The sequence below is a fragment of the Gracilinanus agilis genome, chromosome 1, assembly GCF_016433145.1.
Source record: "Gracilinanus agilis isolate LMUSP501 chromosome 1, AgileGrace, whole genome shotgun sequence".
NCBI lineage: Eukaryota > Metazoa > Chordata > Mammalia > Didelphimorphia > Didelphidae > Gracilinanus > Gracilinanus agilis.
In genome coordinates, this window is record NC_058130.1 from 736614757 (window position 1) to 736635409 (window position 20653).

Genomic DNA, 20653 nt, shown 5'->3' on the forward strand with positions numbered 1-20653 from the left:
CAGGAAAGACTACGTTGGACCACAGTGGAGCAGATCAGTGGTGTCAAATTCAAATAGAAATGGACCTCTACACTGTACCTACAGATCGCTGTGGGCTGCGTAATGACTTAGAGAATCACATGTAAGCCTTACCTACGTTTTAGTGAATTTTTATTTATTTTGTTAAATGTTTCCCAATTTTTTTTTTTAATCTAAGAGTGCTACAACTTTGACACTTTTGGCCTACATCACTCCCTGGATTATTTGCAGAGATTTGGGTAGCAAGTAGCTATGGAAGACCAATTAAAATCAGTGTGTGCAACTCCAGCTTAAGCTAACAATTCCTTCTTATCTCTTTCCACCTATGAAGATCTTCTCAAGTAGAAATAATGGGAACCTTGGAGAAGGAGAGGGAGAGTGATGTCTCTAATAAGTCTCACTAAGTGGACAGAAAGGGGTTGGAAACAAATTGGGCTCACTGGTCCTTTAGAATATCAATTCCACCTTCTTATTCCCTTATCCTGCTGTCTGATGTCCATCTGCCTACTGCTCTTCCAGTTTGGTTCTGAAACTCAATAGATATCCCAAGGGTGATCTGCTCCAAGCCCCACCTTCAGGCCAGCATGACCCCTCTAGTCACCAAATCCTCAAATCTTCCTTTTCCCCACAAGCCTGCTTACCCTTAAGATTGGGGCAAGACTCTTAGAACTTGGAATGCTAGGCTATCCACCTGTCCAGCAGTTCTAGTCTCTCCTTTAAGCCTAGCAAGCCACTGATCCCTCTGGGCAGATCCAAAGGCAGGCTCCTTTCATATAGGTGTGTATGTTTTCTTTCTCAATAGAATGTAAGCTTATTGAAGGCTGGGAGGGTTTCATTTTTGGGGTTTCTTTATCCCCAGCAGAGTGCCTGGCACAGAAGTAGGCAATCCAGTGACACTGGCCTCTTTGCTTTTCCTCAAACAATATATACCCACCTGGCATTTCGCCTACACTCTCCCAACACCCAGAATTCTTCCTCCTTCTCTGTCTCTTGGCTTTCTCCAAACCTCAGTTAAAACTCCATCTTCTACATGAAGCCTCTCTTGATTTTCCTTAATGCTGATGCCATCCCTCAATTGAGTATCATCAATATACCTCAGATGTAGATAGTTGTTTGCATGTTGCCTCCCCCTTTAGACTATAGCTCTTTGAGAGCAAGGACTGTTTTTCATCTTTTTTTGTACCTCAGCGCTTAGCAAAGTGCCTAGGACATAAACAGCCATCTAATAGGTACTCACTGACTTACTTAACAAATCCTTATTGACTAATTGATTACATTCATAAAACAGACCATGAGCCTGGTCTGAACCTGGAACAGAGGCATGATGTAGTAGGGATGGGGAGAACCAAGTATCCACACATCTGCTAGAGTTCTTACTTTTCAGGGCAGTTCATAATTTCATACCTCAAAAGATGGTGGAAGTTAACAAAAGGATTTGTAATTTTAAACCGAATTCTCACCAGCAATGAGGAATTTGCTGTTAAGGCAGAAATGAAGGGAATGTTGGTGGAAAGTGACCAAGCACTCCCTATTATAACTAGGGATAGAGGAGGAAAGAAAATTGGGGTAGAGTTTGATATGAATCCTGGATTTGGAGAGAGCAGAATTTGAAAGTTTCAGAGAAAGGAAATAAAGGATCCCATGGATTAAAATTCCATAGGAGAAGTTAGCCTAGGAGGAATGGGAAGCTCACAGGAAGGACATTCTGTTATGCAAACAAAAACATCCAAAATAATGTTGGGGGGGTTAGGGAGAAAGAAGTTGTGTAAAAAGACAGCTGATGCCTAGGAAATTTTAATTAACCAACAATTTAGATTTTTAAAGGATATGTGCAGAAGATGGGGGCGGGCAGAGGAGGGGACATAACTAAGAATGAATTCCAAAGTGGGGCATGGGGCAGTAAGAATAGGGTCAGGAATGCTAAAGCTCCAAACAAGCTGAGCTAGCAAGGAAAGCTAAGAATAACAGAAAGGTTTAAAACAATTTTTTTTTTTTGTTAAGCTAGATTGAAGGAAAGAGACAGATGAAAGAAGAGATCAGAGTGGGGTGGGTAGGATGATGAAAATAAATGACAGAGAAAATGCAGAACTACTCAGCTATTTTCTTATCTTCTTTACTTTCCTTCCTTTTTCCCTCTTTCTTTCCTCCCTCCCTCTACCCTTTCTTTATATTCTTTCTTTCTAAAAGGCAGGAAAAAGGAGGGAGAACATTCCATAGGATGGCATGTGCAAATACACAGAGAGGGAATTATCAGGACAGTTTGTCCAGAACTCAAGTTATATGAAGAGGAACAATAAAAACTGGATTGGAAAGGAAGGTTGGTTGTACCCTGTCCTACAATAATGGATTTAGAACAAGGAGAGATAATAGAAGTCATCTAGTCCAAACCTCTCATTTTAAACAGGAGGAAACAGGTCTTGAGAGATTAAGTGACTTTCCGTGAAGTCCCGAGTTCAAATTCTGTCTCAGACACTTACTAGCTATGTAACTCTGGATAAGACATTAAGCCTCACTGTTTCAGTTTCTTCATTTACAAAATGAGGATAATTATAACATTGACCTCAAATTAGATAACATATGTCCAATGCTTTGTAAAACTTGAAGTACTACAAATGTTAGCAACTAATATTTTTTTTTGCCAAAGTCACACAGATAGCATATGGTAAGAAATAAGATTTGAACAGAGGTCTTTGGACTCACAAAACCAGTACTGTCTACATTGTCATACTGCTGTTTCTATTTCATTCTACAGTCTTCAGGAAGCCAGTGAAGATTCTCGAGTATGTATCACACTTGTGCCTTAGGAAAATTATTTTAGTGATTGTAAAAGATGGATTAGGAAGAGGGAAAGAAAGGATTTAGGTATATCATTTAGGTGATTACCAGGATAAGACAATCTTTACCAACAGAATATAAATTCCCTGAGGGCAAGGATGGTTTCATATTTGCTTTTGGATCACTAGTGCCTTGCAAAGTCTTTGGCATAAATGGCATATATGAAATATTTTATATATGCTCATTAACTGATTGTTCTCCACTTTTTTCCCATAGCCATTTCTACACCCTTTTATCCCCTTCCCACTTACCGTTCTTTCTCTTTTCCTCCCATCTTTCCATTTCTATCCCATTCCCTATCTCTTCTCAATTTTCAATCTCTGGACTTAAAAAGGCCTGTGGTTCCTTAGTGGGTAGATAAGATAGCTGGATTCATTCCAAGAGGAGGATCTCAAGGCCAACACAGGTGAAGCCTCATGCCTCAGGGCTTTTCTCAAGTTCCAGGTCTCCAGGACTCTGCTGCAAAGGTTCAGGGGCTAGCTTACCCATGCAGTCACTGTTGTGTGTGAGTTCAAAGCCAGGGAAGCAGAGACAGTTGTAGGAGCCCACAGTGTTCTTGCAGGTTCCATTGCCACATGGCTGCCGGTCACACTCATCGATATCTGTTCAAGCAAAACACCAAAATCTATTTCTCTGCTCCGTTCTGTATTCCCTGCCTAGGGACTAAGCCCCTGGTCATGGAGAAGTGTCTTTCATTCTCTTTTTTGCCCCTGTTGGTTTTTTCCCTCTTGTATCTCTTCCCTAGTTTTCATTTTTATTTATTTTTCTGTCTATTTCTAGGTGCATGTCTCTCCCTCTCTATTTATAACTCTGTCTTGATCTGTCTCCTCTTTTTCCTTGATTTTTCTTTTTCTCTTTCTCTTTGTGAATTCATATAAAGCATTTTTCATTTATTTTTATTTTTTCAGTAGCATGTAGAAACAATTTTTGATAATTGTTTTCTGACATTTTAGGATTTTCTCCCTCCCTTTCTCTATTCCTCCAGGCAATAAATAGTTCAATATAGGTTATACCAGTGCTTTCACGCAATACATATTTCCATATTGCTCATGTCATGCTAGAAGACACATAGCACAAATAGAATAAAAATCTTTTAAATCCTGTCTCTTTCTTCTTTTTCTCTTGTTCTTGTCTGTCTCAATTCTGTCCTTTTCTTTCTCCTTTTCTTTATTTGTCTTTCTATCTCCATGTATATTTGTTATTCTTTTAAATCTCTCTTTCTGCCCTTCTCTTGTCTCCTTGTCTCTCTCCTTCCTATTTCTGCCTTTCTTGTTCTCAATGTTGCCTTAATCTTTTTCTCCTCTCTGTTATTGCTTCTGCCTTTCTGTTTCTGTATGTGTATGTCTCCATCTCAATTCTTTCTTCTTATCTCTTGTTCTCTATATCTTTGTCTTTCTTCTTTTTTCTGTGTATATTTGCCGTTTCCCCTCTACCTTTCTATGTGTATATCTCTTTCTCTGTAACTCCTTCTTTACATCTCTTTCTTTCTGGCTGTTTTTGTCTCTTTGTCTTTCTCCTATCTGTTGTTCACCCCCTCCAATCTCTCCCTCCCTCCCTTCCTTCCTCACTCCCTCCCTCCCTCCAATCTCTCCCTCCGCCTCTCTCCCCCCACTCCCTCCCTCCCTCCCTTATCCCCAAGGGCTGCCCCAAATCTGATTAGGTTACACGATCATACTCTAAAAACTGGAAGTCCCTAGGGGACTAGGGAGGATGGACGATAGTGAGCAGTAGAGACTAGTGTCTGACACAGGAGAAACAAGGTCAGACTTATCTGTGTAATGTAAATGTTCTATAATTTTTCTCCTGGACTTCCGGCTGGGTATTTCTCTACTCCTTGCCCCATCCATACTTAGCTCTTTTTTCTATGTGGTCTTCTCAGATTAGAAAGTAATTTTTCTTTTTAGAAAGTAAAACTTTTAGATTAGAAAGCAAACTAAATTGTTTTGCTTGTATTTGTAACCCTAGCAGTTAACACAATGCCTGGCACATAGTGGCCAATTCTTGTTCCTGGTTCTGGGAACAAGCAGAAGGAGTCTATTCCCTCTTCCATGCCACTCACTGACTTTGAAATGCTCCAAGACAGTTGGGATGTAAGTGCTTAATAAATGTTATTATACTGAGTCGAATTCAGGACAAAGATTGAATAAAGGAAAATCTGGAGCTGTGTCAAGACAAACAACAGGGGGACCTAAGATGGGGATCGGGGAAAGAACTCTGGCTCATCTGAGTAACATGTTCCATTTCTCATCAGCTTGGGGAGCTTCCTCCTAAAACAAGGCCTCATCCAGCTGATAAAGTGCTACTGTTTCAGTGATCGGAATCCCTGTCTCAGTTCCATCTCTCAGATCCATGCTTGACAGGGATCAAAGTAACAGCTTCCATTTCTCTGGAAAAGAGCTTTACTCACAATGACCTCTCAGATGTATTAGCTCTATTTTTATAGATGAACTGAGGCCAAGCAAGGGGAAGAGAATTGCTTTAGGTCACACAGCTATAAGTACCACCCGAGTCAGAGCTTTGATTCAGGTCTCCAGCCCAATTCCAAAGTCTTTGAGCACAACAACAGGATGACTTCATACGGGAGGCACTTAAATCTAGTATAATACCCACCTTGGTAGGGGCACCTATATAGCAGAAGATTGTTGTTAAGGGACTATGACTATAGACCCCAAGGTCCAGTGACATGCCCCGGGGGCCAAGTGAAAGGATGCTCACCCATACACATGGTCTGGTCTGCAGTGGCCTTAAAGCCTTGGTGGCATATACAGGCATAGCTTCCCTCTGTATCTACACAGTCCCCATGGCTACACACGTTTGCAATCTCTTGGCACTCATTCCGCCCTAGGGAGAAAGAAATATGTATGAAGGAGGCCCAAGCAAGTAGGTTATCAGGCAAGAAAAGTGGGGCTGCGTTCTCTAGATTTCTGCTCCTACCCCATCTGGGGAGGCTGAGCCTTTTACAAAGACAAAAAAATCATGGAATTTCAGGGTCAGAAGGAACTCCAGAGACCAGCTTGTGCCTTTACAGGAATCCTCTCCACAACATCCTGACAAAACTACATCTGCCCCTTTGCCAATTCTTGTTCCTGGTTCTGGGAACAAGCAGAAGGAGTCTACTCCCTCTTCCATACCACTCACTGACTTTGAAATGCTCCAAGACAGTTGGGATGTTTCCACTATAAGGCTTCTCTTCTCCAGGTTAGAGGTCCCCAGGACCTTCAATTCCATGTCCCCTCACCATTGGGTCTGTCCTCCATAGCTTTAGACATGACACAGGTGGTCAAGAGGCTTCCTAAAATGAGGTCCTGGAGCTGAAGAAAATATTCTAGATATGGCCTGATACAGACTATCACCTCCCATGGTATTTGAACTTGTACTTCAATTAATCTTAAACTAAGGTTAACATTTTGGACTTCCATGTCATACCGTGTGATAGCTCATATTATGCTTTGGATCCACTAACCATCCCCAAATCTTCATCAGATAAACTGCTGTCTTCATTTTGTATTTAAGAAATTGAACTTTTGAATCCAAGGCAGAACTTAGTATTTGTCCCTTTTATACTTCACCTGGCCAAAGAAAAGCCCAATATCCAAGCTTGTCTAGATCATTTTGGATCTTGACTCTTGCCATCACCATCCAATGTATCCTCCCATGTTTGTGTTATCCAACTATTTTATGAGCGTGTCATTTATTCCTTTATTCAAATCATTGATAAACATGTTAAATTAAGAGCATAGATCCCTAGGTCCCTCCACTGGAGACTTCCATCCTAAGGTTAGATACCTGCATGATCCTATGTCCTAATTCATCCACTCACTCACCCACACAGGCTCCACTAGGAGAAAGCTTGTAGCCACGGGCACATTCACAGCGATAGCTGCCTGGGATATTGATGCAGTCAGCATGGCGTTGGCACGGACTCTCCCCACTGCTGCACTCATCCATGTCTACAGAATGTAGAGAAGAAGAGGAGGGAGTCTTTTGAGGTCCCACAAGGACCTAAACCCAACCCGTTCATTTTACAGGGAAAGAAACTGAGGTCCAGAGAAAGGTCTCAGCTCTCCTGACTCTCAGTGCTCCTAGTATATCTACTTCCCAGAGAGACTGTGAGGCACAGGTAGCAGCAGGGAAAGGTCAGGTGTAAATGGGACCAGGAAGGGAAATGCTGAGAACCAGAGAGGATCCTCTGTCAGGGGCTTAAAGATATCAGCATCCACTAATAGACTCTTGTGACTTGCTAACTCACTTGTAGAACCCTGTGAACGGGATCACTGATTAATGAATTATTTTAAAGATACGCTACTAGTCCTTGTTCTGAGGAATTGGGATTGTGTTTGTATTAATGAGTGTATGTGCATGTGTGTGCACACATGTGCCCATTGGAGAGATCAACTATTTTCTTTTCTAATATCCAGAGGGTATCCTTGGCAACATCAGGAATATGAAAAAGTGGTGGTGGGGTATCTTCCTTGAGAAGAGAAGGGATCGGGGTTGGGCAATCCTTTGAAGATGGGGGAAGATAATCTCTTGGGGCAGGGAAGGACTCAGTTTCCCCCAGACATTTTGGGGGGATTGTTGGAGGATCCCCCTAAAAAAAGAGTGGGAGAAAGATTGGGGAGATTCAAGAGGCAACTCCTAAAAGGTCTTCAGAGTCAGATTGGAAAGATCTACCTAAGGAGTAGGGGGACCCCTTAGGAAAGGGTCAGGTGGTTGGGGGGAATCTCCTAGAGGCTTGGGAAAAAAGAATCCTGGAAGAAGATTAGTAGTCTTTTTCTTGGAGAGGTTGGGTTTGAATCTCCAAAAAGGGGGAAGTTCTGATACCTTCACAGACAAGAAGGACGCTGTTGTAGCTGAATCCAACTGGGCACTCGCAGCGGAAGCTGCCAATCTGATTGATGCAAACGCCATTAGTGCAGATGGCAGGGATTTCACTGCATTCATCAATGTCTAAGGATAAAGCAAGATAGAAAGTAATTAGTTAGTGGCTGGCCAGAGGCATTAAGTAGCAGAACCAGGCAGGTCCAGGGTTGGAAAAGGGCTAAGTGGGAGGCCCTGCCTGATCCTGGCAGTTTTGCCCTCCCTGCCTGGGAGTCTAGACATGCATTTCCCTGAGGACACTGGCCTGGTAAGCCAGGAAAGCCTGGGTAAAGAGCAGGATGAACAAAAGCAGGCAATACGCTGAGAGAAAAGTAGGCAACAGAGACAGAATGTTCTAATAAAAGGCAGAAGGGGGTGGGGAACAATAACAACAGGCAGCTGGTTAAATGGACTAAATAAATACATCTGCTTCTTCAGAAAGACTCTCCCCCCAGCCCTGCAGGGAGAACTTACCAATGGGTTTCCCTGTGTGGATATCGATGATGAAGCCAGGTGCTTGGTTTCCACACAGGATCTGGTACTCAGCTGGTGAGGGAAGAAGCAGAATTGGGGTTCTGACAGTTCATAAGGAGATCCCAGCTTCTCCAAGACCCTCATCTCCCCCACATCAATTCCCTTCTACCCATTCTCCTTTTGGAGTTGCCTCATTCCCCGCTCCCACACTCTGCCAAACTTGTGCTTGCTTTCCAGAAACACACAAGAACCTCTCTGGCTCTCAGTTTCCTTAGGGGTTGGATTAGATAACCTTTAAAATCCTTCCAGATTTAAATTTAAGATTCTGTGACTTGGTCAGTCCTACTGTCCTAACAGTATAGAGGAAATAAGAAAGGATGTGTAAGCAGTGATTACGACCTTAAGAAGAAACCCAGGCAAGGAAGGAAAAGAGAGAGAGAGAGAGAGAGAGAGAGAGAGAGAGAGAGAGAGAGAGAGAGAGAGAGAGAGAGAGAGAGAGAGAGAGAGAGAATAGTGTAGTGGAAGATAAACCTGGCTTCTTGACTCTGATTAACTGTGTGAATTTGGCAAGTGTCACCCCTATTTTGTGCCTCAGTTTCCCCACTTGTACAATGGGGGTTCGATTAGATGATCTCAAATAATTCTGTGTCCTTCAAACCCATCCAAATCCCTCTAGCTTAATCAATGTCTTTCAAAGGTGGGGTACGTAGAATTGAACACAGTATTCTAGATGTGGTCTGACTAGAGTTAAGGAAATGTAGTAGTACTCTCACTTATCTCCTATGCACTTTGACTCTCTTAATGCAAACTAGGATTGTACTGGACTCTGCTGAATTTTTTTTTGAGTTTGCTATCCACTGAGAACCCAATATCTTTTCCCATGCAGACTATTTTCTTTCTATCTTATATTTGAGAAGTTGGCTTTTGGAACCCAAGTGTTAAGACCTTACATTTATCTCTATTTGGAGGATATAGATGTGATCACTCACAGCTGACCAGGTCAAGGAAGGCTGGCGAGCTAGCTGGGGCAGGGATTTGGGGATGCGGTCCCTTAGACTTGAAGTAGAAAAACGGGGTATTAAGGTGAGATCACTTCTGGTTGGCTAGGCTAGGAAAGGGGAGGATGTGGACACTAGAAGTAGCTTTCTATTGTTTCCAGGATATAGTACAGACATTTCTATTTGGTATTTGATCCCTTTACAACCTGATTTCAGCTTTCCAGGTGGCTTACCTATTTCCTCCTTCATGAATTCACCATTCTAGTCAAGCTGGCCTTTATGTTGTTCCCCATACATGACATTCCATGTCCCATCTCCCTGTGCTTTTGTTTTTTTTTGTTTTTTTTTTTAGTTTTTTTTTTAAACCCTTAACTTCTGTTTATTGATTTATAGGTGGAAGAGTGGTAAGGGTAGGCAATGGGGGTCAAGTGACTTGCCCAGGGTCACACAGCTGGGAAGTGTCTGAGGCCGGATTTGAACCTAGGACCTCCCGTCTCTAGGTCTGGCTCTCAATCCACTGAGCTACCCAGCTGCCCCCTCCCTGTGCTTTTGAACAAGCTATCTCTTAAATCTAGAACGTGTTTCTTCCTTACCGCTGTCTCTTAAAACTCTTTGTTATTGTTGCTGAGTTAGTTCAGTCTTGACCAACTCTTTGTGACCCCATTTGGGGCTTTCTTGGCAAAGATACTGGAAGAATTGCCCATTTCCTTCTCCAGTTCATTTTACAGATGAAGAAAATGAGACCAATAGGGTTAAGTGCTTTGTCCAGGATCACTTAGCTAGGAAGTGCCTAAATCCGGATTTGAATTCAAGAAGATGAGTCTTCCTGATTCTTAAGTCAGTGCTCTATCTATTGTGTCACCTAGCTACCCAAATAACTTTGTTGTTTGGTTGTTTCAGTCATTTCTTTCTCTTTGTGAGCCCATTTGGAATTTTCTTGGCGATGACACTGACATGCTTTGCCTTTCCTTCTCTAGTTCATTTTAATGATGAGGAAACTGAGGCAGAAAGTCTGGAGTCACACAGCTAGTAAATATCTGAGGCCAGATTTAAACTCAGCAAGAAATCTAGTTTCCTTCAAAGCTCAGCTCCTCCATGAGACTTTTCCTGATTTCCCTTATCTGCTAGTGCCTCCCTCTCAAAAAGCACTTTTCAAAATTTACATAAATTGCTCTGCATGGCATATACATAGGCATGTACCTTGTGCATGGTTAGCACTTCATAAGTGCTTTTACATTCATTCATTCATGCTGTCTTCCCATATAAGCTCTTTTGGGGCGGGAATTGTTTCATTTTTGTCTTTATAACCTTAGCACTTTGAACAGTGCCCAGTACTGTTCAAAGTGCTAAGTAATAGGGGCTTATTAAATGCTTAATGAGGGGAGGGAGAAGTGTGGTCAGGTACAGCTGGCTGGGGCAGGGAAGGGAGTATGTTCACTTATAACTAGCCAAAGTGGGGAAGGGATTCCCAGCTGATTCGAAAGGAGATCTGGGAATGTAGTCACTTACCCTGACCAAGATGAGGATGGTATGTATGATTAGTCAAGAGCTGGCCAGGCTGAGAAGAGGGTCTTGGCCACTTACCACTGGCCAAGGTGAGAGGGACAATCATCCATGGCTGGATGAAGCCAGGGAGAGGTGAGTGGTCACTCACAGATGGCTGAGGGACAATGGGGCTGTGGTTGTTCCCCACAGCCAGGCTGGTAGGGAACCAAGGTAGGGAAGAAGGGGGTGGTCACTCACAGCTGGCTGGAGCAGGGCAAGGCTCACAGGGCCGGTTCCAAGCCTTTCCAATGTTGTACGAGCAGCAGCACATCTTCCTGGTCATGTTGAAGGCCAGCTCATTTTCACACGTGTCATTGTGGTGCCGGTAACACACGCTCTTCCTCACGTCTGCAAAGCCAGCAGCCCAAATGTGGTTCTAGCCAGGGTCAGGGTGGGGAGCGGGCAGAGGCCAGAGAGACAGGGGTGGGGGAAGGGGACCAGGAACCAGAGAGAAACAAAGGGGGAGAGATGGGGAAAAGATTGGAAATAAGTCAGGAAGAGGCTGGGAGAAATGAGTCAGGATGGGAAGAAGGTAAGGAGAAACAGGGTGAACTGAGGAAGAGGTACAAAGGGTGAAGGAAGGAGAGAAGGAAGGAGAGAAGGAAGAGACGGTAAGAGAAATCAGGAAGAGAGAAAGATGGGGTGATGAGGAGAAAGGGAAGGAAAGAAGGAAGAGAACAGGGAAAGCAGAAGGAGAAATAGGAATATAGAGAGACTGAGAAAGACATGGGAAAAGAAAGGGTAATGGAGAGGACAAAGAAGTCAGGACAGGAAAGAAGGATGGGGAGAGAGGCAAGGAGAGATGGAAAGAAGTAAGGGTGAAAAGAATACACACACACATACAGAGAGAGAGAGAGAAGTGGGGAGGGAGAGGGAGAGGATGAGAGAGAGAGGGAGAAAAAAGAGAGAGGAGGAGGAAGGGAGAAAAGATGAAGAGAAGAAAGGAAGAATGAGAAAAGAGAGATGGGGAGAAGGGGAAGAAAGGAAGAGAAGTGAGGAAAAGAGGAGATAAGGAGAGAGGAAGCAGAGATGAGAGTGAAGAGCAGATGACAAAGTACAGAGCAGAAGCTAAGAATTCAGGAATGGGGCAGAGGTGGGGTTGGAGATGGGGAGGGCGGACCCCCACAGGCAAATCCCTTGGGACAAATGCAGCAGAGTCTGAAGAAATTGGTACCACAATCAAGTTTCTTAGACTCACTCTCACTGTTGCCCTTGTTCTCAACCTCCTCCAGGGGTCAGACCAAACAGGCTTTGGTCTACTCTATTTACTGGTTCTTCTGCTTGGATGACTCCTCTAATTCCTTCCCCTTCCCCAGGGGTCACATCCATGTACCCATGCTCTGCTTCCTGCCAGTCCCCCTGGTAACTCCACTTTAATCTCAATGCTGGTCTCCTGGCTGATCCCACTTCATACTCACTGCTAGTTTCCCCTCTTGATCCTGTTATTACACTGCTTTGCACCCCTTTCCATCTCCCTGCTGATCATACTTCGTACCCATGCAGTTGTTACCGCCGTTGACCTGCATGTACTCTGGTGGGCAGACACATGTGTAGTTGCCTAGGGTGTTATAGCAGGTTCCAGGACCACAGATGCCAACATGAGTAGAGCATTCATCAATATCTACAGGAAAAAAGTTAACAGACCAGACCTCTTACATGTTGGAAAGCACTTTATACCTTTGTTCTGACCTTGTCATAGTCTACCTCATGAGATAGTTATTTAGTGCAATTCATTCATTTTTCTCTCCTTATATCTATCCATTCATACAGCACAAGTAGTCACATTTGGATTTGTCTTGGCTCTTTCACTGACTTGCTGGTAACTTTGGGCAACTCTTTCGCTTCCCTAGGACTCTATTTTCCATTTTGTACAATGAGAGTTTGGCATTCAGGGATTGCTGAGGTCTCTTCTGGTTTTAGGATCTGAGAAATGGATGATCCCTGATGCCCTGAACTTGTGAATAGGTGATGGGGATCAACTAGGGAATGATGGAACAATGGCCCATGAATGGAACTGGACCATAAGAAATGACAAGGCAATCTTGGGAGTCCTGTGTAAACTATGCAGGGTGAAATGAGCAGAACTAGGAAAATAATTTCAACAAATGGAGGATGATGTAAAGGAAGACAGGTCCGAAAACAACAGGAGAACTCTAATCAAGGAAGCCACTAATCTCGATTGAAACAAATTGCTGGTAAAGCATGCCTCCTCCATTTTGGCACAGAGGTGGTGGATAACAGGAACAGAATGAGGCATACTCTGTTAGACATAGCAACTGTATTGGTTTATTTTGTTCAGCTGTGCTTCTTTGGGACAAAGGTGGTTCTGTTGGGTTGTGTGTGGGGGAGGGTCAGTTGTTGGGACGTCATAGCCATGTAAATTAAAAATAATGACAATAAAACACTAATTAAAAAAGAAAAAATAAAGACTCTAGGCCAGTGATGGCCAACCTTTTAGAGACCATATGCTGTGCTCTGCCCCCAGACTGAGTATTGCATGTACCCCACCCCTCCTTACACCACACAGGGGAGGGAGAAAGGGCTCTCATTGGGCTGCTGGGCAGAGGGGTGGGTGAATTAAGGAATGTCCTCAGTACATGTAGTGATGGGGAGGGGAGTGATCCAAGCACTTCACTCCCCTTCAGCTCTGCCATCTGTGAGTTGCCCACCTTACCTCCTCTGCTCTCCTATTGGGGGGTTGCTGGGCAGAGGGGTGGGTGATATGAAAAAATGTCATTAGGCAAAGTGGAGAGGGGAAGGGAACATCTCTGCCCAAGTCCTTGTGCCTTTCTAGTAACAATCTCAATCAGGCGATCGTGCCATGTGCCCATAGAGAACACTCGGTGTGCCCTCTTTGGCACCTGTGCCATAGGTTTGCTATCATGGCTCTAGGCTAATGACATTGATCCTAAGGCTGTAGATATCGAATTGGAGGGGATCTTAGATTGTGATTGTCCAATATCTTCAACTGACAGAGGAGGAAACTGAGGCAAAAAGCATTTAAGTGACTTACTTAAAATCATACAGTAAGTACCTGAGGCAGAATTTAAACCCAGGTCATCTTGACTCCAGGCTCTATCTCTTGTCTCCTAATGTGTCATTATCCATGCTCCCCAATCCCCCAACCTTGGGCTATAGGGTCCCAAATGACTACCCCTTGATAGGAGTGATTTTAGCCCCATGTAACAAAACAAGGGCAGCTAGATGCAGTTGACACAGAGTGTCAGGTTTGGAGTTAGGAAGACTCATTTTCCTCAGTTCAAATCTGGCTCAGACACTTCTTAGGTATGTGACCTTGGGCAAGTCAAATGGAGTCATGAAGAGTTGGATACAACTGAAATGACTAAACAACAACAGCCAGACCAAAAGCCAAAGCAGTTGCTTATCTTAGCCCTGCTGGAAAGCCTAGCCTTAGCCCCTAGTTACCAAAAGGGTAGATCCCTAGAACAGTCTAGGCAGATGTCTGGCACTTACCCTCACAGATGCGGGTATCTTCATTGAGGTAATAGTTCAGGGGACATTCACACTGGAAGTTGCCAAAGGTGTTGACACAGTCTCCCCCTTGGCACAAACCAGGTAGCTCTTGACACTCATCGATGTCTGCAGAAGAGAATCAGGTCATATTTCTCAGAGGCTGAAGGCCCCCAAGAGGTCCTGAGCCTTGGCCCTTCAGGGCAAGGACAATCATGTTTGGTAGCTGGGAGTATTGAGAAATTGGGGGCCAGCGAAGAAGCTCCTCTTCAGGGTTCTGCTGCTCAGAGCCAAGCATTGGCTCTTCCAGGGGCTTAGGAATACAGGCCAGTCATCACCTTACTTACATCCCTTTGTGTAAGATGAGTGGTATGCCCGGGCAAAGGGAAGGACAACTCTAGGTGAGCATAGATAGGCCTCCTTAGTCTCTAGGCTCTCTAATTTGTTTCTCTGCCTCAATTCATCCTCCACACAGCTACCAAAGAGATATTCCCAAAGATCATGCCATTTTCCTGCTAAGTAAACCCCAAGGGCTCTCTATTACCTTCAGGATTGAATCTAAACTTGAGCCTACCTTTTCTGCTTAATTACATATTATTCCCCCCTCACACTCTGTTCTGCCTTCTTGCTGTTTTCCTGGCATGAGACATTCCATTTCCCATCTCGAGCCTTTGCCCAGGCTGTCCCTATGTCTGGCATGCTCTACCCTCTTCCTTTCATCTTAGAATCCCTCATTTCCTTCAAAGTTCAGCTCAAATGCCACTTCCTATATGAAAATTTTTCCAGATCCTTCCCACCAGTATTCCTCCCTCTTGAATTAACTTTTGCGTTTACTTTGTAGACTGGTTACATAAACTATTTCTTTTAGTAGAATATAAGTTCCTTGAGGACAGAGATTGTTTGGTTTTTGTCTTTGTATCTTCAGTGTCTAGCACAGTGGCATGGAGTAGGCATTTAATAAATGCAAATTCATTGACTGCTTGAGACAATTGCTTCCTCTGTTTCTTTGGTTCTAGCTCCCACTGCCTCCATATTGGTTTCAAACCACCTTTGGTTCACATTTGTCAGCACTCTGCCTCCTTTCTGATGCCCCTAAATATCTCTCTGGAATTACAGTGATTGTTCCCCTTTCTAGGCACTCCTCCAGTGGAGAATAGTGGGAAGGGAATGTTCCCTGGTTTTCTTCTCTGAAGTCTGAAGTCTCTGCATCTCAATCTCTTGATTGAGATTACTTGGAATCTCTTACTTGGAAATGGAAGTTGCATGCCTCAACCACCAACCCCCTGTCTTCCAATGAGTGAGTGCCATATACTAATTCCATCCTTTCAGAGTCAGAACCATCCTCCCTCCCTGCCAACAACTCCCCCAGGGGTCACAGAATTTCCCCTTCCTCCCTTACAGAGAGTCCCATCACTTCTTTCCCTTGGAGAATCCCCTTTAGAATATTCAGCATGCTGAGTCAGAACTTACCCTCTAGGATGACTGTGATGGGGTTGGGTCTGAAGCCTTCTCCTCCAGGGCATAGAGTCTTATATTCAGCTGTAGGAAAATGGGGAGCATATTAGGGACCTGAAGAAGTCCATGGTCAGGGAGCAAGGCATGAGTTTGAGTCCAGCAAGGGAGGAAAGAATCCAGAAAGGGATGCCATATCCACAAAGTCCTACGAGACTTCCTGCCTGCTCCTCACTGCCTCTCTGTATAGCCTGCTTCCCCACCTGTCTCCCACAACCTCTATGTACATCCCTCCTCCCTATCTGTATCCCCACCGCCTCTATTTTTGGGTCCCTTCCCGACCTGTCCTGCTACTGCCTCTTGTGTAGTTCCCGCAGGGTTAGATGCCACACAGCAGCTAACAAAAAGAAACCTCTGGGTCTGGTGGCCAGGGGAGGAACTGTGCTTAATATCATGTTAAAAACAGCTCCCACATATCACTTAGGAACTGTATATATCTTATATCGACATATTTATTTACATGTTAGCTTTCTCCCCCAAACCCAGTCTTCTACACTTCCTTACTATCAAAGGCACCAACATCCTTCTAGACTCCCAGGTTCTGAATCTTGGCATTATTCAGGACTTCTCAATTTCCTTCTCCTCACATATCCCATCACTTGTCAAATCTTGCCTTTTCTACTTCCCCAACCTCTCTCCCATCTCATTGTTCTATTATTTTGGGTCCCCATCATCTCTTTCCCAGATTATCACAAAGGCTTCCTAACTGGTCCTGCTTCAAGCCTCTCCCCATTCCAGGCTATCCTCCACACTCTTGATGACTTGACCATGTCACTACCCTACTCAATCAGCTCCAGAGGCTTCCCATTGTCACTAGAACAAGAGTTCTTAACCTGGGGTCCATCAATCCCGATTTTAGGGCATCTATGAACTTGGATGGGAAACACAATTACCTCTTTATTTTCATTAACTTCTTTTTCAAAAAATCATTTATTTATCTATTATTTCTTCCTTCCTTTTATTCATCAAAAAAATTTTTTTTGAATTCTGAATTCTCTCCTTGTCTCCAGTCCCTTTGAGAAAAAGCAACCAATATGATATCAATTATATAGGGATTTTTGCTAACTTCGAATGGAATTTTTGCATTTCTTTCATTTATTTAAAAAAACTTATTTAGAGAAGGATTTGATAGGTCTCCCAAAGGCATCCTTGATACAAAAAAAAGGTTAAGAACCCTGATATAGAGAGTAGATGCTACCATGTGAGGTCCTTTCTAGCTCTGAGGTACAAGGATCCCAAGGCCAGTGCTCTCCATGTGTGAAGGCTGCTAGCCTAGGAAGAACCTTTCAGAGAACTCTCCCAATACTCACTGGTGTTCCCTGGAGGGCAGAGCTCACAGGGATTGCCCCAGGCCCGACCCAAGGAACAGCAGCAGGACGCCCGGGTAACACCAACTCCAATCTCTGCACTGCAGGAGATGCCCCCATCGCCTCGGTCCTGAGTGTCCAGAAAACAGTTTCCGACACGTGTATCTGAGTGGAAAGAAGAGGGAGTATGTAAGAGATGCTTTAGGCAAGCAGATCCCTGTTGTAATGCCTGGTTTTAGTGTTGGAGGAACTGAGCTCCCAAGACTACCCTGGGGGAGATCATAGAGCTTAGAGGTCATCTAATCCACTTCACTACCCCCAAACACACTGGGACTTCGAAGTCCAGAGAAGTTATGTGATTTGCCTAAGATACCATAGGCAGAAATGAGTAGAGCCAAGATTTGAGTCCAAGTCCCCTGCTTTAAAATGTTGCTCTATTTTGACTGCCACTGGGAATAGACACAGACTGGCTTTGCCTCTTTTTCAGTTGAACCCTACTAGGTTTTGGCTGCTAGGAGGTAGAGTAAGCTCTGGGTTGGCCACTCACCCACACAGCCCACGCCACTGGGGTTCAGCTCAAAATCTTGGGGGCAGTTGCACAGGTAGCTGCCTGGTGTGTTGACACACAGGCCATTGATACAGTTGACAGGATCTGCACACTCATTGATATCTGTTAGGACAAGGAGAGGTGATGCTTTGTTAAAGGGAGACACAATTCAAGGAGCCCCCACTCTGGCCTCCTCTGCAGACTTCACAGCGACCTTAGATTTAAATCCTAGCCTCTACCCCACACTCCCATCTTATGCTTCAATTTGACCTCCATCACTACTATCCCAAACTGAGAATATTATCCTTCTCTCAGCTGGCCTATTTCCCCCATTCTGGTTTACTCCCCTGACCATGGCTGCATAGAGTCTACTCTATACAATGTAATGCTAACATTGTTCCCCTACACCTATCCCATACTGCAGAATCGCAGTTGTAGGACTATCCCTCTGCACTGAACGATAACAGTGTTAGAATAATAATAATGATGATGATGAAGGATGATAGCTGGCATTAACATATGGTATTCAGGTTTGCAAAGGGCTTTATGTTTGTTTCCATTCGATCTTTATTTTACAGATGAGGAAACTGAGGCTGAGAGAGATTAAGTAACTTGCTTAGGGTCATAAACTAATAAGGCGATGAACATTTATTATCTCGTTTGATAATAAGTATCTAAGGTGGGATTTGCACTCATGCTTTTCTGATTTCAAATCTATCTCCTATCCCCTATGCCTCACTTTCCTGAGCACCCACCCAGGACCCTCCCCTCCTCACAGGAAGGACCTCAGGACCTGTGCAGTTGCCTCCACTCCGGTCAAGCTCATAGCCATCATCGCAGACACAGCGGAACATCCCAGGCAAGTTGTGGCAGCTTCCAAAGACACAGATGTTCTGGAAGGTGCACTCATCGATGTCTGTGGGGACTTGGTGTCACTGAGGCCCTGGCCCTGGCTTTGGCCAGAGCTGGGCACAGTAATGACTGTCCTCTGTATATCCCATGTTGAGTATTCCCACCTCTGCAAATGGCCTTAGCTCTTTCTTGCCCACCTCCCAGGGAGGGACCCATCAAGGCTACATCATAGAAAGTCTCCCACCATGGAGGCTGAGCTCTCCTAGGTGAAATGGAAGGCCAGGATCCTAGAGGGAGAGGAACTGGCCTAGCAAGCTAGAGGGGCTGAACCTCCCATCCCTGCCCTCTCCTCAGCCTGGCCCATGCCAGTCCTCTGGAAGCCCTCACCCTGGCAGGCTCTGCTGTCTTCAGTGGGGTTGAAGCCCATCTCACATTCACATCGGTAACCGCCGGGAGCGTTGAGACACTGCCCATTCTCGCAGAGGTTCACGTTGTCAGCACACTCATCCCTGTCTGAGGGTCACAGGGTCATGTACTTACTGGTCAGGGCCCTAATCACCCAATGGCCACTGGTCACTCAAGGCCTCTCCTGCCCCCCACAATTCCTCAGGATCCTTCAGTTACGTAGGGTTCCCAGTCATTCATGGCATGCTTTAATTACCTCTTCTGTCACTCTGGGAGTCTCAGCCACTGAAGGTTCCTCCAATCACTTAAGAGTTCCCTGATAACTCCGTTTCCCAGTCAATTAGGGAGCCTCTAAAGACCTAGTTCAGGTCCCTACTTTTCCCTCTTTGCTCCATCTTCCCTTTCCCCAAAAGGCCCCAGAAGTCATATTGTAAGGCTAGGGCCCACAAGGTGAGCCACGAGCCAGAGGAGGCTTAAGATCCATCTCTCACCCACACAGGAGAAGCCGTCCCCAGAAAAGCCCTCCCGGCAGACACAGCGGTGGGAACCGGGAGAGTTTATACAGTCGGCATTTACGTGGCATCCGTGGTCTTCTGTGGCACATTCATCCAGGTCTGAGGGAAAATCACATGATGACTGAATGAATAGCTTGAAGTAGCCTTAGGGGGCATTTCTTCGAACCCTCTCAGATACCAAGGGACTTGCTCAACATCCCTAGGTAGTACATGGAAGACCTGGGATTTAACCCAGATCTTCTGATTCCAAAGACAGTGCTCATTCCACCTTTAACACCAAATTAGTTCTGCCTTGCCCAGCCCAGCTTGGCCTGTGTACAAGGAAGGGAGACCCAATTTTCTTCTTCCTCAAGCTGTTCAGTGTTGGGATGTGCACAGAGAGGCAGAGGGTAGACAAGCCTACCCCATGCCTGTTGTTCTCCTTATCCACTTACCCTTGCATCCTGATAACACCTCCCTGCCCACCCACAATTACAGCTCATCTTACCAGTCCCTTGAGACTTACCATGACACTTGAAGCCATCACCAACCCAACCTGACTGGCACATACATCGAAAGGTACCAGGTACATTGACACAGGAGGCCCGAGCATCACAGTTGTGGGCCCCAAGGGCACACTCATCGATGTCTACAGTGAAAGGAAGAACAAGGAGAGAAGTATTGGGGTAGGTAAGGACAGAATTTCTGATCATCCTAGCAGAGGGGACCCGGGAGAAATAGTCCAGGAGAGAAGGCGATGGAGTTGGAGATGGGTTCCCTGAGTTTGGGATGCTCTCCTCCACGTAGGCTATGGTTGCTGACAGATGCCAGCAGGGACACACTCACCTGTGCAACCCGTTGTGCCCTTCTTGACGAAATAGCCCAGCTGGCAATGGCAGATGAAGGATCCCTTGCTATTCTCGCAGTCACCATGGAGACAGATGTTGGGATTCAGGTCACACTCGTTCACATCTGGAAGGAAGAGTTTCTTAGTTTTCTGCTCTTTGCCTGCTCTTTCCCCCTGCCTTGGGGGAATGGATAGAACCCTCAGAGACAAATGAAGAGATACCCTGGGCCAAGAGCATAGGGTACCTGCATCAGTGTAGGGCCAGGTGTCCTGATAAGAGGGTGGGAAGGGAGATAGGGGAGAAGTTAAGGGGTGGCAAGTATAAAATTGGAGAGGAGGCAGATGGGATAGGCAGAAAATATACTAGAACCATAAAATCAGAGAGAGAAAGGATCTCAGATGCCGCCTAGTCTAGCCTCTTATTTCATATAGAAATCCCCCCATCACCTTTTTAGCTTCTGCTGGGATATCCCCAGAGACGGGTAGCT

General features: G+C 44.9%; 1 protein-coding gene across 1 annotated transcript in view; it reads right to left on the reverse strand.

The window, feature by feature from the left end:
- The window catches only part of FBN3 (fibrillin 3), a 106942-nt gene that overhangs the window by 34237 nt on the left and 52052 nt on the right, over positions 1-20653 (reverse strand). The window contains 16 exon segments of the mRNA XM_044685371.1: positions 3339-3455; positions 5569-5694; positions 6678-6803; positions 7678-7803; positions 8188-8259; positions 10929-11078; positions 12226-12351; positions 14205-14330; positions 15672-15740; positions 17024-17185; positions 17568-17690; positions 18361-18483; positions 18807-18932; positions 19316-19438; positions 19845-19967; positions 20165-20290. Coding sequence (XP_044541306.1) covers positions 3339-3455; positions 5569-5694; positions 6678-6803; positions 7678-7803; positions 8188-8259; positions 10929-11078; positions 12226-12351; positions 14205-14330; positions 15672-15740; positions 17024-17185; positions 17568-17690; positions 18361-18483; positions 18807-18932; positions 19316-19438; positions 19845-19967; positions 20165-20290 — 1944 coding nt within the window.